At 39.0% G+C, this 19,947-nt stretch overlaps 1 protein-coding gene across 1 annotated transcript in view; it reads right to left on the bottom strand.

Annotated features, from left to right (window-relative positions):
- macrod2 (mono-ADP ribosylhydrolase 2) overlaps positions 1 to 19,947 on the bottom strand; it is a 479,923-nt gene that overhangs the window by 290,560 nt on the left and 169,416 nt on the right. The window contains exon 5 of the mRNA XM_007546309.2: positions 4,571 to 4,687. Within this exon, the coding sequence (XP_007546371.1) occupies positions 4,571 to 4,687 (117 nt within the window). The remainder of the gene's footprint in view (positions 1 to 4,570; positions 4,688 to 19,947) is intronic.

The raw sequence follows: 19,947 nt of genomic DNA on the forward strand, positions 1-19,947 counted from the left end.
GCAAAATACATAATGCTACACATAAAATGCAGAATAAATCATTTCTTACTAAAAACATCACATACATATTCCAGTGATGTCAATGTATAATTAGGAGTCAGCCTCACAGTTTTCAAAATGTATCAATGAAAACAGCGTTGAAGACAGAAGCCATATGAATATTTCATTTAGTGATTTTTTTTAGAAGCAAACCACAGCGTCAATAATGAAGGAATAATGAAGCAATAATGTGCACATCCACATAAGTGACTCCAATTGCTACACTTGACCACTAACAGATGACTAACCATCTAACAACAGGACAAATAGTCAAACTCTTTCCCAGATTGATATAGCAGACATTGTTTTTTGAAGTCTTTTTGCTATGGTAGGAGAGTAATTACCGTCATTGATTAATAGTCCAGGGCCGGCTCTAAAATAATACGCTGCACATGTGTGTAAGGCCGCTTAAAGGAAAGGCTCGTTTTGTTGCTGGGATTTCACAGCCTAAACTGCTTTAGTGAGATGTAATGGAGAGTAATTTTCTTGTCTTTAGAGGTGGGGTGGGTGGGGTGAAGGCAGAAAAGATGGGCTGGGTCACCAGGTCATTTTCCACTGTCTCAGCATGTCAAACCTCAAAACAAGGACAAGTCTGATTTGAGATCAGCGACTACGCTCGGTGTGAACAGAAACTTGCTTTTGAGGATGCAGGAAAACATTTATCAGTCGTTTAATCTGCAGGAGTGAAATTGGAATTTCTAATTTTTAATAAAAGTAAACTGGACCGGCACAACCATCGTTCAATTAAATACAAGTGACGTTTTCAAATTACAGCACAGAAAAAGGCTACAAGAAGATGGAGAATTTCAATATTCACGGCAAAAATGCATTTTGTAACCTCCTAAAGGAGGCTTTGGTGCACTTTTAGAGTTATTTTGGAGGGTCGGCTGTCTCTGAAAAGCTTCACCCCTGTTGAATGAGCTCCTGTTTGTGGATAGTGGTTCTCACTTTCAGTTTAAGCCTTTTCCTTTTCCATACTTACAAGTTTTTTGTTTGTTTGTTTGTTTTAGTTTAGTTTCTGCAAGCTTTTAGTCTGCTTCATGTTGTCAAACATGTTCCATTTAAGGGACTTCTTGACTCCGCAGGCATTGGTTCAAGTAGTGAAATTCAAATCTGCCTTTCTAAAAAAAAAAAATTCAATGACAGATAATTCCTGATTAAACAAAGACGTCGGATAGTTTGTTTCACATGGGTTCATGTTGGTTTGGAGAGTTTTCTTTATTAAATTAAGTCGTCTTCATTCTTTGTATTTTCTCAAGCTAGCTTTCCTCAAACAAAATGTTTGATGATCTGAAACAGTTAAAAGTGAGAAAAAGGAAAAGCAGAAAAAATCTGTAAGTGGCCAAATACTTTTTCACAGCACTGTAATTGCTCACTTTCATTTGAATATAAAAACAGAACTTTGCTCATTCAACTCTCTTCTGATTTTTTTTTTTTTTACAATGCAAACTAAAAGGATGTCCTTTGTATAAAATACCTCAAAGGCATTAATATGTACAGTATGATATCAGCTCTTTTCTCATTTGCTGGATTGTCGGAATCCATTTTCTTAAAAAGCTTGTTTTATAATGATCTTTATTTCACAACAGTTAGCAAATAATATACTATTATTAAAGTGCAAAGGTTCAGTGGATTTTTTTCTATTCTTATTAAGCCTGAAAGTGACTTCCGATAATCTAAGCAGGTTTAGAAATTTGGTAAGCGTTTTCTTGTTTATTTACTCATTCCAGTGGTGAGGGGGTGGACAGTCTATTATTTCAGCTTTCATGCACTCAACAGATAGTTGTTTCCACTCAAGACAATTTTACATTGTGCACGTAGGTGGAACAAAAATGTCAAAAAGATAATTTAATTATTCGGGAAAAAAAAAAAAAAAAGAAATCAGTGGGTAGATCATAAGAACTGGAGTGTTTACAAAGCAAAGCGAAGTGTTTGACAGTTTCCAAGAACAGAAGAGTGACAACGCTGCTGATGCTGGCGGTGATCTGAGATAGAAGACGATCTCTCCTTCAGAGTAAAGACACTAAATAAGATCACTTTAAATACAACTTCCAACAAGGTAACCTGGAGAGAGGAGCTGTTCTGTTTGGAGATAATTACAACAACAACAGCCAGTGATTGCTACCATGTGACACAGGAGGTTATTAAATTGTCACGGTGCAAGCAGCTTCAGAGCTGAACACACTTGAACTGGCTGCCCATATAGCACCCTCTCACAGTTTATCTGCTCCATTTGTTTGACATCTTTACGACATAGCATATTAACACAACCTAATTTCATCTGAGCCTCAATATCTTCTCTTGGCTGTCTCTCAGAAATCCTTCAGGGTTAGGTTAGGACTGCTGGGACGTTTGTCTCGACCGAATTACACCCAGTGACACTTCTCGTAAAAGAAATAAGCCTATGACAAAGTTTAAAATGTGACATAATGAAGGACAGTTGCCAAGAGAAAAGGCAAAATCTGTTTAATTCTAGGATGACACGAGAAACAAACGAGTTCGAGAGAAAAATTAACAAAAATACAGCTGAATTTCTGTTGTGGTATTTTTTATCTGTTTACAGACTAAATCAGGTATGAAAAATCAATCAAATTAAGTAGCTAACAGGGCATGCCTCATCTTTGTAAATTAACAAAACTTCAGTCTACCATAACAAGCACCAATTACATTAATTATCCTCAAATTACCAACTTAATTTGGATTAAATTAGTTATTGCAAATAATGAAATCTATATATATATATATATATACATATATTCACATGCAATAAAACTGTTTTTTCCCCCCCTGAACTTGACAAAAATAGCTTCAAACTTCACAGAAGCAATAAAAACAGTTAGCAATGCCAGTATATTTCCAAAATTTCTTCAAAAATACAGATACATTTGTGCTCAGGAATTAACACAAACATAATATTTACGAATGGCTGGGGTCAACTTAATCTGAAAGTGGTATTAGGCATCACACAGCTGAAGTGCCTACCGTGGGCAGAGGGTTTAGCATTCAAGACCTTTTTAAAGATTGAGTTTTTGTGTTTCACAAGAAAGACAACAAAGTTCCCAAGTCAGGCTCCAGGATAGTATGATTTCAATAAGTGGAACTTAAAAAAAAAATAATAATAAAAATAAAGGTTATGTGTCAGATTTTAGGATCAGATAACTGAAAAATCTTTACAAATCAAAATCAGCCTTTTTGTTGCTTATTCAAAGCAGATTAATAACTTTCAAACAGAATCTTATGACATAAAAAGCCTCACTGAAACGGAAATGCTCTGCCATTTACGCCATTTGGAACAGCACAGAATGACTCCCAGGTGTAAACAGAAAACTGATTTCCTGACAAAGAAAGACTTTTCTACTGAGAATTGGTTAAATCGATGTGTGGGCACTCATTGGCAACATAGAAAAACACTGTGCTGAGTACACAATGATCCTGCTATGAAGGAAAGTAAACAATATGAAACAACTGCAATTTTGCCTTCCTAAAAAAAGGAACAACTAAAAGCTAAGGAGACAGGGTAAGGAAACAAAAGCAATTCAACCACCAGAGCTGAGACCATCACAGCTCTTGGGCATCCACTGAAGAGGCCGCATGTTTGAGATCAGAAGGTAAGAAAATACAACGATTCCAACACTTTTTTGCACCCACTAATAGTAAAAAGCATCTCATGGTATCAGCTACACTGAATCATTATAACACTCTTCAAACTCTTCACCAGCCTGTGTAGCCAAAATATTTAGCTAAGGGGAGTCAGTTTTTTTCTTAGTGTCTGAGCCAAAGGAATGAAAACTTAAATTATTTAAAATCCCCTTTCATGGAGAACTGAGTGGCATCCGTTAGAAGACATTTACTAGTCTCAAACATCATGCTATATGAGTCGGGATGCATGACATATCAACATTAATATTAATATTCATATGGGCATGTGCCAGTGATAGTCACGCAGTGCAGGATCGTGGCTGTGTAAAGCATAGAGGACATGTCAGTGATGTCTCGAAAGAATAGGGAAAAATATACTACATACATTTTCATAGATGCTCTCCTCACTCTGTCTTCAACTTCACTCAGCTGTAAGCTGTCTGAAATGACTACTTTCTAGCTGTGTGTTCAATGGGTTGCATATCCATGCCTGAGTTTAGTTCTGCAAATAACTTTCTGGCATTTTCTGGTTGTGCTCAGTTGCCTCTATTGTCTTTCTTTACCATTATTGTGAGCAATGAACCTGAACATGAAAGTTAGCAGGCTTGAACTTCATTTTATTGAAAAGATAAAAAGGTGTAAAAATGATCACATAAGCAATTAAAAAGCAGGTTCTTCACTTCAAACATTTTCATATTAAGGCTTTTAGGCGAGCCGTGCTGAACAGTCTAATATTCCACTGTTTACCAATAAAAGCTATTGTTCTCCCATCGTTAGGTGATGAAGCCCCCAGAGGTAGAAGATTTGATTAGAGAACATTTCCGCAAGGCACCAACCACACACATTACAGAGCAATCACAAAAAAAAGAGGGAAATAATTACTGATACTCACATCTTGCAGGGAGATCATAACCGCAGGTGATCTTGGCTTTGCCGGTTTCACAGCCGTTTAGTGAGTGACACTCATCATACAGACAGCACCCTGCCGCTTTGTGTATGCAGCCGTCAACTGAAACACACACACAAAAAAATAAGGTAAGGCCTACCTGAGGAGAAAAATGCAAGAGCATGCAGATCCACATATCTCAGACACGCTGGGATAAATAGTTTTGAGTGCATTATCATTTGAAAACAAAAATCTAACTGCGTGCTGAACATTTCAAGGCCGAGTCTAGTAACTGTATCTGTATATGTTAAAATGATCAGGCTTTCTTTCCTGTAGGGATTCTAGCTCTGCTGTGGTGAGCTGTGCCTGTTGCTGGGAAATATTGACAACCTTCGAAATGAAATTAGATGGGCCAAGATCTAATAACCCCCTAGCGCAGGGTGAAAATGAGACCGTTCTTCCTGTAATCTCTCTCCTCTGTCAACAGCAATATAGAATCGGATCATTAATTTTATTTTCTCCTTTGATCCTTGCTGTGAGCCTTGCATGATTTGGATCTATGTTGTGGATCTGTCATGCTCTGTGTTGATGTGTGCCCTAGTTCTTTGGAGACCCCAGGCCTCACACCCCCCTTAAAGGTTTTAATTTTATCAGGTTAAGGACACGATACACTTGATTGATGGCACATCTTACGCAAGAAGGCAGAGAGATAGAAATCCACATTATCTGTCTTTGAAAGCCTGACATCCCTCCAACACCATGTTATCAATCACACTGAAATATCATAAAATCCTCCTCAAGTTGTCCTGTAGAAATCCTCAAGAGCTATTAGAAGATAACAGAGGGAGGAAGGAAGAGGAAGAAGAAAACATGGACAGATTTTTTATTTTTATTTTTTGCCTGGTTTTTATTTGGATTTGACCGCAGGTGGAATCACATATCCCTGATTTCCTCCAACCAATGCTAGTAAGGGTCTGAGAATGTCTGCAGCATTGCTCAGGGAAAAAAAAACAAAACAAAAAGAAACATTTGACTCTAATCAGTATCTTCATCTGTAACACAATAATCCTTCATGGTATTACCCGGAAAAGAAAACTGAAAAATTCCCCAGACATGTATTTTGCTTCACATTATGAACACAGACAAAGGCCCTTTTTGATGAGGGATGGTCCACTTTAGAGTTCCTTTCAACTTCCTTGGGATGAGTCAACGACAACAGCTGGGCGGAACATTTTCTCCTTCTATCAATCAACTTTAATGGACTGAGGGACAGGCAGCTGACAAAGACAAATCCTGATGGCTTTCAAAGAAGTAACATGACTCTGACAGCGATGTGGATACGCGGCGAGATCGCTGCGGTGACAATAAGCGCTGCTTAACACAACACAGAGACGGATGCGGAGAGCGCTTACGGACTGGCATTTTTATGAAGCATGCAACATTGTCCATGATCATCAGGCACTCGATTGCATCACAATTGGTGCCCAACGTCTCAAAAAAAGGAAATGCTAAAGGCAAAAAGAGAAAGCTGGACTGAAAACTCTAAAGGCTTTTGAATGTAAGTGTTTATGCTTCGAGATAAATCATGTAAAATGCAGTTTCAATTGGAACCAAACAAAACACCAACAGGAAGTTATTGTAAAACCTAATTTTAACATATACTCTCTGCTATGGCATAGCATAACACTTATGTTCTATGTGAAATTACGCTGGTTTGGAAATGCTAAAACTAATCCAAACTATGGTCTTATTATGGCTTATTACTATAAATAGTTTTGCACACACAGAGACTAATCCAATAAGTTGTATATAAATATATAAAGGTGCTTCTCTGCATTTCAGAATATAATTAAAATGCTTTGATCATAATCCAATTTAAAACAAGGAAACTCATCTGGATTCAAGGTTCTTGGACATCATCCAACAATCCAAAAACATGATTGTTAATTAGTCTCTCCAAATTATCCTTAGTCAAGAGTGTCTGTTGGTGTGTGTGTGCATGTTTGTCCTGTGTGTCACCTTATTGCCCTGTGATGGACGGGTGACATGTTCTCCCTCCACTCAGCTTTCCATCAATGTCTGGATACAGCACTCTGAAGAGCCAGTTTCTGTAGCAATGACCTTTTCCAGTCTATCCTCCTTATGCAAGGTGCCGATGACTGGTTGTCTGCTGGACAACTGTCAAGTCAGCAGTCTTTCCCATAGCTATCATGGAGAAACAATTCTTTGTTTGATTTATTTTTATCTGGTTTAAGTGAGGAGTTTTTGAAGACAAATGTTTAAAATGTATTATATCACTCTTTATAACATGTACATATTGCAAAAAGTCATGAGTTCACACTGTGTGGGTCTGTTTGATGGAGAAAGATGACAGAGCCTGAAATGCTGAAGGTCACGAATAGCGGTGAAAGCACACCAACAGAAAATACTGAAAACAAGTTGAATTTCTAATAATCAACAAAGAGTTTAACACATTTTTACTCTTTTTTTTTTCCTTCACTATTTTTGACAACCCTCTACATACTTCATTATTCATTCATTATTTGCAAGCATGGTTGAAATTAAACCAACAACTACCTCAGACACCTTGCCAAAAAATAAATAAAAGAACTATGTAGGGTTCAGTGTTTCATCTCTGTTCCTGAAGAAAGAGATTGCAGATAATAGGGGGAGCTTTCATTTCACTGCTCCTCCTGTCCACCATGGTTGCATAAGCTACTCTCTCTGATGCCACTGCGTGTGTCACTGCTGTCTAGTCACAGCGAGCCCCTAAAAGCCTGCAAATTTGTTCACAGTGCCTGGAAACAGAGAAAGATGCTGAACTGATCTGGCTGCTGGCCAGAATCTCAAAAGGTAGAGCTACAGATTTAATTTACCTGCTTTACTGGTGGAATAAAACAGATGCATTGTGGGTAATAGGTGTGTTTATCATCTTTGTGTCTGAGGAAGACAAAGCGAGGAGCAAGGAAACAGAGGCAGAGATAGGTTTCAAAATGCACTTTGTAATTTTGAATTAAATTTCTAGAGAACACTCTGCATGAAGCAATCCAAACTTGATTGTGAATGCATTTTTTGTGTGTGTCCATTACGTAGGCAACTAAAAGCAGATCTGAGTTCCCATAAGTGGAGATATGACCCACATGCAATTTGACCATCAATTTATTTTCTCATTTAAGTCGGATCTCAGAGATATTCCCTGCAGATTTCTACATTAGATGCCTGCAACATTACAAAGGCAGCCTCAGATTCTCATTAGGTAAAGATTACATTTACATCTGCTGCAGAAAGAGGGACGGGTCCTTCACTTTCTGTTTAGTGGTAAACACTGTCGTTCTGAAAAACATAGGACTGGCTAATCATATTCAAAAATGTGGAAATGCATTTTTATGTGACAGATGTATGAGCATATTGGAATAGCAAAATAATAAAAGATATTGCTATACTAAAATGCCAGAATACATTTCAAAGTGAAATCTGTCTTGTGATGCTCTCTCAAGTCTCTGTCAGAATTTGTGTCCAAGTTGGTCTAAGCTATTGTTATGATCCTTTATAAGAAGGCAAGTGCATTAACCTCGACACCCTGATGACACTCTTCTTTAGATTTATTTTTTATTATTCGGAAGGGAAGCAGTTCTGGAGTTGCTCTTTTGTGTTGATGGCTAATAAATACAAATAGAGCTTTCACTACTTTTATCTTCTTTTGCAAGGAAACATTAAAGGTCAGAATGCAAAAATGTATGTATCCACTGTGGGAATATCACGACTGGATAACTTAAAGATTTTAGTGAAGTTAAAGATGGGACCTGTTAGATTAAAGGGCTATTTAATGGATCATTCAAGACGGATTACAAATTTTACAAGACAAAGTTTATGAATTGTGCAACCTTTGCTTTACTTGTTAAAGCATTTAAGAGTAGCAGGGTGGCTTTTATCTTGGCCATAAAATGTTGGATCAGATTTTTACGCTTGCAGAGTTGTGGAGGAGGGTGTGTGAGTTTGGTTGTTCAGTCCACATGCGCTTTGTGGTTCTAAAAAGACCACGGGTGTATTCAGAGCGGTGTTGCAGGAGCACGGTGTGCTGGACATGATTTTAAGGGCTACCCAGTCCTTGTATAGCCCCATTAGTGGCAAAGAAAACCCTGCTGATCCTGGGGGAAAGATAGGATCTTAAGGCATAGTGTCAGAGCGTTGGGATGGATTGAGTTTGAAGACCTCTGAGTCTAAACATTACTTTTAGAACCAGCGGTGCTGCCGTTGTTCTTGGCGTGTGAAGAGCCGAATGTGAAGCAGTTAGGGATAGAGCGTAGACTCCTCCCAGTCTGAGGCCATGATTGTCAACCAGAAAAAGGTGGATGCCACCTTCCACATTGGGGACAGTCTGTCTCAAGCACAGGAGCTCAAATATCTTGTTCACAAAAATCAACAGACAGATCGGGGTTTGTCCGCGATATTGTGGGCAGTGCACTGGTCTGTCAAAGTAAAAAAAGACCTGGGCTAAAAGAGATAATTATTTTCAAATAAATAGTGCTTAAACCTCGTCTTGTTGCCGTTAACCCAGAATCATTTATCATCTCCAGAGTCAGATGCAGTACACCCCTCCTCCATACAAGTTTGCATTATGTTTAATGAAGTTCGACTCATTAGTAGCCCCGTGTGTTTGAGCAGTTTCAAAAGGACTCCTTAAAGCAATTACGCCTGTGTCCTTACCTCATTGTATTTTGAAACCAAAATCGCATTCAAATACTAAATCACCATCCCACAGATGCACCTGGATCACAGCCCTGAAAGACTATCAAAGCTGCTTCCTTCTCTCTTATCCCTGCTTTCAGACTGATACACATGTCAAGTCCCAAGATGAACATGTGCTCATCTCTGTAATGCACAAACACAGGTGAAAGGTGCCATATTTCAACTTCCATTAAGGCTTTCTTCACAGAGGACATTTCATTTAACAGGCTTAATATTCAGGCGGCAGCATCTGCCTCTGCCGAGCCCACTGCTGGGCCTTTTCGGGCCCCGCTGAAAAATATCACAGATAATACCTCATCTATCTCTGCTTGCAGCCTGCCTCTGCTTTAGGCCGGGCCTATATGGGACAAAACATTTATTCATCTTCTCTGAGTGCCTTGCTCACAGAAACTTCCCAGAGCAGCCACTCCAGCAAGTCCACGCGGCTAATGAAGATAACTCTGAGCAGAGGCCGGACAGCATCCCTCTGAACACATAATGGGAACAAGGAGAGAGCAAGAGACAGAGGGGGAGACATATTGAGCAAGACAAAGGAGATGAGTGTGTGTGTATGAGCGTGTGCATCAGTCTAAAGCAGTCTGAATTAGTTACTCAGCTGTAACCTTGGCTCCCGCCATTGTTGAAGACACCTCTGCCTTGTCCTCTCAGGGCTCAGTTCCCACATGCATTGAGGGACTCAGCAAAAGCTCTGCTTACTCTCCCCGGGCTTCTCTGAGGCAGCCCGAAAAAACCAAAAGCTTTCTATCACTCCCTCAGACACAATGAATACCTGCTCTGCTCTCATTACAATACCCTGCTTTTCAGAAATAGTGTCAGCAGCAATTTTCTCTCCTAATTATTTTTCCTCTCCTCTGAGGGTTGGGTTCAGGACTGGAGCCAGAAGAGGCGGCACGGTGCGGGCAAAAACAGAAGGGGGAGAGTGAGCTGGATTTATACCCAACAGAGATACGAGGGAGTCAGAAAAGCAGTCGCTAATCCAACAGAAGGGAATAACAAGGTATATCTAAACTTTAACCTGCAAGACTCGGTGCGTGGGGAAGGTCAACTCATCGTACAGAGGTTCAGCAATATACTGAAACTTTTATCAATACTTTTCCTCGCAAAGTTGTTTTTACACAAAGGAAACACAATCCTGAAACTACCGAGCCTTTTTTATTGCCTCGTACCTATTTCTCTGTAGTATCCATGGCAACAACATATTCCCCTCTTCCTTCGCAGCACTTTCAGAGCTGAACGCAGATGAAAGCCTCGCCCCTAAATTCCAACCTCTGTGATTTACAACACTATTTTCTGTTCAACTAATTTCACTCAAGGAGATGACGACATGGATTAGCGGCTAATCAAGTGCCAATCAGAGATCCGGTTGAGCTAAATGTCATTCGGAGTATGCTCGAGCCTTTGTGGTTATTCCCATGTGGTGCTGGATTATGTGTCCTAATCACAGGAATTTTGGATGCAAGAGAACCCCAAGCTCTCTCTCCACTGTAACCAAGTTCCCAAGAAAGGGATATTAATCTCAATTTTACCTGTAATGCACAGGTAAACAAGAAATGTGAGCTAATGGTGTGCCAGCGGGATAGTCATAGATGTTAGTCACCAAAGCGATATAAAAAAAAACCCCGGCTTACTTGGCTCGAAATTCTCCTGTCACTGTAATGTAAGAAGGAGCCAGAGTGAATGACACTACAATAACAGGTTCCCAGAGGAAACTTTTCTGTTAGTGTTGTCGCCGTTCAGCCCACGCTGAGGGACATTTCAGAAAAGATTGGGAGAGTTTTCAGTGTAACAATAAAAATAGCACTATTGCAAGTCCATGGTTGATGTTGCAAGTCTAACCCAAGTAAACACAGCATATGCTTGGATATGCAGGCATGGAATGTGAACAGCCTTGCAATGCAGATGCTTTAATGATCTTACTACGAAGAAGTGTGGAACAAATATCTGAAAGAAGTTTAATATTGAAATTTTAAACAAGCAAATCAGCATATTTGAACATGAGAGAGATATGTGGACAGAAATAGGAGAAACAAGCACTCAAGCAGGAAATTGTTTATTTTTGTAAGAGTGCAGCAATTTTAAAATGGCACACTATTTCCTGTCAAAGTGATGTTTGTCTCATGATCTTTGAACTCATCACGATTTCATCTGGTTATGTTTGTTTTACAGATGTCTTAATTATTCCTCAGAGATTTGTCTAAATATTGAAACTAAGCTTTGATATTTGTGACATGTTCCATTACCCTTCTGGAAGAAGCCATCAAAAGATGGGCACACTTTGGTGTGCCCATCTTTTGATGTCAGTATTGTTGCTGACATTGTCAGCAACAATACTTATAATCTGTGGCAGTGTAGCAGAAGTTGTAAAGAAAAGAAAAGTTTTCATTCCAATCTGTGAACGTGAACAAACTTTGCTACTTAAAGAATGAGTGTTGATGAGTTTGGCTGGCTAATATCCAGAAGAAACACGAGTTCATCTAATGCGGAACTGATTTACTATGATCGCTTTATTAGCGGTAAGAATATTTTCAGATATTTCAAGCAGTAACCAAACTCTGACGCTATGTATTAAAATGTGCACAAAAGAAAGCTTTCTGGGACATGGATCAACGTTATGCATCTGAAATGGAACTACACAAATTGACAATTTTCATCATCACAGACGATCACATCCTCATGCTCCTCTTTGTATGGCTGTCGGCAAACACAAATGACTTGTTGACTATTTTCATCAGATGTGCTATTGCATGATGCTGAACCAGTCCTCCCAAAGAGCAGAAAAAGCTTTTTAAAAAAAATGTATGTAAGCTTCAGTAATGCTGCTCTTTTGCAACGCTGTTTACTGAGAGGTTGCCTATCAAGGTGGGCCATTTCTGGATTAACTTGCTTCTGGTTCGGTCTTCTTGTGGGAATTATCAATACGCAATATGGAACCGAACTGGATTAATACAAGAATAAAAAGTAAAATATGTATGCTAGTCAAACCAAGATTCTAATATTCCACATTGATTATAGATTCTTTCACTTGTAAACACTCTCTGCCAAGATTAAAAAGCTGATACCCAAATTTCTACAAAAAAAAAAAACAAACAAAATAAAAACAGTTAAGATCTACTTAGTTCTCACCTCATTTCCATCCATCTTCTCTTATTCAGTGTTTAAGTATACATTACAGCACCATATGGGAGCAACAGAACAGGGTAGAGTGTAGCTCGGTTCACTTTAATAAACTGCTGACCTGAACAGTGTGTTCCCCCTCTCTCAGTCAGTACAGCGAGGTTGGAGTCCAGACCACTGAGACCCCAAACAGAATGAAGTAACAATGGAAAAGGACTGAGTGAATGTACTTAGTTAAAAAAAAAAAAAAAGAAAAACTACAGAAAAAAATTCTGTGATGAGATAAAAAAGTAACTGTAGAAAACACTTTGGCAATAGAATGTTGCTTGTAAGATTTTCCAGCAGTTGTGTAATACTATTTGATAGTGGGTTGTGTACTCATAAACAATGACTTGACTTCCACTTATTTGCTTGAGAGTATTCATCCGTGCATTCATAAAACTGAAAGATAAAAAAAACAACAAAAAAAACACACATTGCTCAAAAATCTGAGGTCTGATTTATTAGCGCAACACATTTTCCATGCTGCTGTTCCAGAGCCATAAAGAAATCCCAGGTTAGGTTACCACCGCTCATCTGCAGGCTGACAGCTGTGGACGACTCGGTGCCAAACCCCAGCCGTGTTGGACACCCAGGGACAACAGTTACGGCTGTGGTCTTTATTTAAGGCTGTTGTCTTTATTTAAGGCTTTTGTCTTTATTTAAGGCTGTTGTTTTTGTCTGGGTTAACAGAGTCACTCTGTCCAAATATAAGACACAGCTATTTGTATTTTGTTACATGGTGAGGGTGTGGTCGCTTTGCAAACCTAGAAAGGTTGGCAACGACTTATTTCGGCAGTTCAAGCCCGGTATTACAAAGTTATCAAACTGATTTTTTTTTTCTCACTAATTTAGCCACTTGAGTCAAAGACTCAACTCTGGAAAACATGCTCCAAATGGCCTTCGAGACAGCTTGCATTCCTCACTCATAAAGATCTGTAATATCTCATAGCAAAGACATACTATCCATAGCAAATATTCTACAGTAAGTGCACCTGCCCTCTGCCTTCAACTGGGCTTTTATAATAAAATGACTGGCATGATGTCTGCGGATAGAAAATGTGACCAGTAAAAGCACACCAAAATGTATTCAGAGAGAAATCCAAGACTCCATTTGTGTCATTTGAAGTCACTGTCAGAGTCCTGTTTCATAAAATGTGAACAAAGCTTACAGAGTGCCTCTCTTGCTGATAGAAATCCACCATTTGTGTCCTCTGCTGCTCTGCTTGGGTCTCGGTGCTTTTCATTTCTGAGTGTGAGGTTCACTAATAATCAGAGATAAACACAAACCTTCTTTTACAGCTTCCTCTCGCTCCTTCAATATCACACTCATTTTTCACCTTTGACTCCTCATCCACTTCCTTATTACAAACAAGGGCTCCGCCACTGAGGCTATTATCGCCTCGTCTCCCAGGTTGGATTACCTTCGGCACTATGCTTTACTCGCACTGTTATGGCAGAGGATGGGAGAGTGGGGTTGAGGACAGTATAGACTGAATGGTGTGGCTGCGATGTTGGCTTTGAAGATTCCAAAAATGCAGCATCCTACCACTACTCACCCTGTCTGGATAATGCAAACAAAATAAATATCCATGAGTCATAAACAAAATAATTATACAAGTAACAAAGAGTTACCTTTGAACATTGTTGCCATGTTGCAACCACAGACTGGAATGTAATTCATTGGAATTTTATGTTATGAGCAAACACAAGGAATTGTGATGATCATATAAGCGAAGAAAGTAACACACAGTTTTTTTATTTTACATATATAAACCTGAAAGGTTTTGTGCTTATCTGTATTCAACCCCAGTTAGTTCTTCGAAGAACCATCTTTATCTCCAGGTAGCCTAGCAAGTTGTTTTTTTTTTGTTGTTGTTGTTTTTTTTTGTGATCTCTAGCAGCTTTACAGATGTAGAGAATTAAATTTTAGCCAAATCATTTATGCAAAATTGCTCAGGATGATTCAGACGGGACGAAGAAGTATTTGTTAAGATCTATTTTCAAAACAGAAAGTTGGTCTCATGTGACCAGAGCACCTTGTTGCATATGTTTGCTGTGTCTTCTACATGCCCGCCGCAAACATCAAACAGATCTTATGGCTTCATATTCTTCCATGAAGGCCAGATTGTTAGACTGCAGGACTAATAGCTGTCCTGTTGACAGATTCTGTCAGTTGAGCTGCGAACCTCTACGGGTCTCCCGGCGTTACCGTGGGCCTCTTGGCTGCTTCTCTGATTTATGCTCTGCTTGCAGTTGTGCCCTACTCTTTCCATGTTGAGATGAGGGGTTGGACAGTGCTCTGTTAGATGCTGAAAGCTTGGGACACTGTTTCATACCCAACCCTGCATTATTCTTTTCCACATTTTTATCCCTGAGATGTCTGTTGGGTTTTGGCTCGTAATGATGCTGATTGTTCACTAACCTTTAGAAATGTCACAAAACATCTGGATTTATACTGAAATTAAATTTCACATTAGGTGACGTCTGAAGGGAACTGGTCGCGCTGAATTTTAATTAGGTGTTTCAGTTTTATGATGGTCAAATACAAATGTGTGCAACATTTTCAGATTTTTACTAAAAAAAAAAAAAGAAAAAAAGAACAAAAATAGGCATTGTTTTCCATCTACTTCAGTTGTGCACTACATTCTGCTGATTTGTCGCATAAAATATCAGAAAAAGTACATTGAAATCTGTGACTGCAACATAAAAAAAGAGAGGCATAAGGAGTAGAAATATTTCGTAATGCGCTGTTTTAGAACTTCAATCTACAAAAGCAAACATTTTCAGGATCAATGCTATTTTTTCCCCACAATGGCTGAGCAAGAGTGTGATCTACAGTGATAAAGGTCCAATAAGATGTACACAATTTCAGGCGGTTTCAATCAAACCAAAAGGTGTAACATACCCCTAAGAAGGCTGCAGAGCTCTTGAAACACCAAAGTTGCTAAGGTGTGATCCATGAGAAATCAAAGTTATAGTTGAAAATCCTGTTTGAGATTGTAAAAAAAAATTAAAGCTGCAGAAACTATTATCTACATGAAGTATCTAAAGATATTTAGGGCCCAGTGTTGTTCAGACAAGAGTACAAGACAATTCAATATCAAAATTCAAAATAACTACAGACCGATATTTCAAAGGGGTTATGCACTGGTGAAATAAGATCAAGTCTCAACCAGACTAAATTAATTAACCAGATGACAAGCTGAAAAAAAGCACAACCTGGTGTCAGCAAAGTGAAGGAGCTGTTCTGTGTCTGGGCAACCATCGTTCATGAAGAGGAGCTAGTTGGAACGTTTCGGGTTCAAGATGGATTTTTAAAAAAATTCAAACCTTCTGCCAATTTCAGGATTCCACCTTCATGTAGTAGATACAGAAGAAAGTAAATGACATTAAAATAACAATAAAACAACGACACAGTCTTAATACAGGAGTATTCATTAATGGTAGAGTAATGCTAAAATTGTGGGCCCTTCTGAAGAATAGGACTAACGAAAAAGGAAGTCAGTCTGCTTCTTTGAGACTGCTGTATTTGTTCCCACGATTAAATTAATCCTCTCAGACACAACTTGTCCGTTCACTGAGCACACAGTGTTGACCGGCAGTCTTTATTTGCTCTAACACATTTCACGTCCTCCTTGGGTTCCTGTGAGGAATCACAGCAGTTTTGAACAAATTGAAATATGATTAACACAAACAATGTGACATGACAACTAATCCCCTATTGCATAGGATGCTGAAACCATAAAGTGCTCTCATACAGGAAGAAGTGTTTCATACTACGGAGATATTAAACATGTGACCTATCAATAAAAATGCTTCTCATCTCAGAGGGTCGGTCTGAATTTCAAATTAAATCCCACCGTAAATGTGGTCAACACTATGTGTGATTTACTTCCATGGAGATTAAACCTTTAGACTGTTTACTCTTAAAATTGCTGCAGAAACTATAATAGTACCTTAGCAAGCAAAAAGGCATTCCTAAGAGAAAGGCCTATCTGGAATCAATAATACAAATGTGCATTTTCCTGCAGACATAATTAAATGTCGCCTCCTGAAGAAATTGCCCTCTTTTAGATGTTAGGCTAATAAGGGACACATTAATGTTGAGAAAACATGGCTAGAAAACACAGCCCCCGAGCAGATCCTGGCCAATTTCATCATAAATTACTTCCCTGCACAAAGTTCATCTTTTGAGATACCCAAGAGAGCCAGCTGCTTGATGGTAAAGGATGGTTTTTCTAAGAACAACCTGGCTAGAGGTGAGAGTTGGAACAGAAGCACTTTGTTGAAAGGAGGCAGTGCTCTGAGAAGCACAACGGCAGACAGGACTAGACAAATGCATGTAATTACAGAGCAATCTGAATGGCCAGCTTTAAGGCTGTTGAGGAGAGAAAACAAGCGTGGTGCTGCTTTGGCCCCTTGGATCTCCAAGCCAAACTCTCTGGCACGTTTGTAATTGAGGAAATGAAGAAAGATGGAGATTTTCAATAAAGGCCACTGCTTTGAATCAGAATGCATAAACAGCTGTTGCCATTATGCATGGCTTTTTGGGTTTGCTGGTGCAAGGCACTTCTTTAGAAAAGCCTACAGCCATGTACAATACATTAACATTTGTAAAGTGGCAGAAGATGCATGCCAAATTCATAGAGAGCAGTGGAATAAAAAGGTCATCATAGTTTTGTTTCCCTTGATCGTTAATCTTGATGTACTTTACATGTGAAAGTACGGGATGTGGATTTTTGAATCCCTGTTCAGTTTTCCCTACTGGAGGACTTGCAAATGGCTTCAAAAATAGCTCAACGTATACAACTGAACTTAGCTCATAAAAAAGGCAGCCTTTCGAAATTTTCGACAAAAGATTTATAATCCCAAGCACAAATGCTGTCTGTACAGGAATTGGAAGTCCAAAGTTCACTTCCACTTTAAATGTGCTGTTCTGAAGTGATATTGGGCCACTTAATGCCTGCTGGCTGTAATATTCTTAACACCTCTGTAATTCAAAGAAAGCAAACAAAAAGGAAAGGGTTCTCTGGGGCTAGAGTTTGCGGTAGCCTGTGTGGATCTTTCCTCAGTAAATTACCTAATGGGCTTGGACAACTTTCCTACAGAATACTGCTGTGTGCCATCTATTAATTGAGTCTGTGTCAGCGCTGGGGAGATTAAGCTTCTGCAGCTGCCCACTGAAACATCAAGCCCCGATCCAGCTGTGAGACGCAAATCAAACGTTTCCCACACAAAGGCAAAACCAGCAAAACATACAGCACTCAACTTTAAAGAAACACCGAGCTCAGTATGAAATACCCTGCTGCGATCAATATGTTGGTAAATATCGAGTACAACAGCTGACAACGGTAGTTAAATGAAATAAGATTTGACTTATTTTTCTGATCATACCTGCAGAGCTTCACGTGGCAGATGAAAATGCTACAGATGCTTTTCAGTGGTGGGTTTTTTTCACTGACAAATGTACAGAGAGAGAGAAAAAAATCTCTGTATATCTCATCTCTGAATAATGAGAATAAAACCCAACAGTGTCACAAAAATCTAGAAAAATGACCAAGACTAATAAATACCAAAAATCAACAAAAACATTAAAGGAATATACAATAAAAGTCTCATCTCTTGCCTTATTCCTTATATGATATCAACCAGGCAGACACACATGGAAGCTTGCATTTGTAAGGGTCGATTTGATCCAAATGTAAATCCATTTTTATAGTGAAGTACATTTAAAAATTTTACATTTTAAAAATGTGTTTCAGCAACGTGCTGTGTAGTATTAAAATAGATCAAACTAAGACATAAATAACAACAAAATAGACAAAATGAAGAAAAAGAAAGAAGTTATAAAACATTACACAAAGACTGAAATGACAACACAAACAGAATCAAAACAAACATACTATTTTCAAAGCCACTGATAAGTGTATTTTTCAAGAGAACCAAAGGAAGAAGCCTGTCTAATATTTAATGGCAAGTTGCTCTATAAATTTGGATCCATGACTGAAAAGATGCGATTCCTGCTGAGCTTCCTCCTAGTTTTTGGTACAACCAACAAAAGCTGGTCTTGCTGATCTAGGGGCCTGTGGCGAGAGGTACGGAGGAGCACAACCATTAGCCTATTTCAGAGTCAAGAGAAGGATTTCAATTATTTAACACGCAGGCAGGAGAAGACAACTCCGGTGAGATGGGTTTGCGTTCAGGTGTACTGATTAACTAGACGACAGTATTCCGAACAAGACTAAGTTGTGAAAGGCATGAAATTTAAATTTTATGGGAGAAAAAGACATGCAGAGAAAATCTAAATCTACTGTGAGTTTTACTGATTTTACAAAAACTTCTAACTGGCAGCTTTAACTTCAAATTGAAGAGCTAAAAAAAACAACAACAAAAAAAAAACAGCTTTTCTATTAATGCATCAGAAATCGGGTTGATCTTTTTGTGGCTAAAATATCATCCATCTCTCAACTCCCCGTTATTCATGAAGTGTCTAGCTGTGCCTCTCAATGCAGTAAGAAAGCCCTGAGCAGACCTCTAGGCTTCCCCTCAGCTCTCCAGATCATCAGTTAAAGCTCATCACCGCCTCCACTCGTAAAGGCTCTGTGTGGTCACAGCTTAACCGGTGGCCCCGTCCCGGCTTCCCGATGCGAGACTCCTCGCTACAGAGCCAAGGATTAACAGAAATGGGGCTTTTATAATTATACCGTCATGATTCCAGGCCATTTCCTGCTGGTCCTTTTAATTAAGTAGATAATTTTTCTCTAGGGAAGATCAGCTTTGAAATACTTACCGGCTATTTGAATAGTGGCCTTTTCTCCTCAAGAAAAAAGGGGGGGAAAAAAAACAAAAAAAAAGAAAACTCATGAATCATCACTATCATTTTGCTCTGAGTACACAAATAAAATCATAATTTTTGGGGCTCCGCAGAAAGCAACAAGATGGAAACAAATGGCTATCAATGATGTTATGTTAATGAGACTGTAGAAGCATTTTCTTTGCTTCCTCCCCCTCAGTCACACCGATGATGACTGTAAAAGCAGCCCTATCTGTGAAGGGTGGAGATGAATCTTTGAGGGTAATAGGGTCTTCTGTCACTCATGCCTTTGTGAGTGACACTGACAAGTCTAATAATGAGGGAGACGGCTGGTCGCCCCTCCATTCAAGCGTTTCACTGAGGAGACCTATCCCTGCTGTCCAGCGGGCAGCAGTCACGCGCCCATGCAGCACCCACCTTGCTTTAAAGTGGTTTTATCATTCAAATGGAACACTATAATGGCCTCCTCAGTGACAGCATGCGGAGAGCTGCTTGTTCACAGCTTGGCTGGTCGCCCATTAATTTTAAACCCCAAACGACTTTGATGATGTACTCCAGCAGGAAGAGAATCTGCTTCGAATATGGTAGCAATATATATATATATATATATATATATATATATATATATATATATATATATATTGCTATTTTTTATTTTTTTTTC

This window comes from Poecilia formosa, unplaced genomic scaffold, assembly GCF_000485575.1.
Source record: "Poecilia formosa unplaced genomic scaffold, Poecilia_formosa-5.1.2 Scaffold15, whole genome shotgun sequence".
Taxonomy (NCBI): domain Eukaryota; kingdom Metazoa; phylum Chordata; class Actinopteri; order Cyprinodontiformes; family Poeciliidae; genus Poecilia; species Poecilia formosa.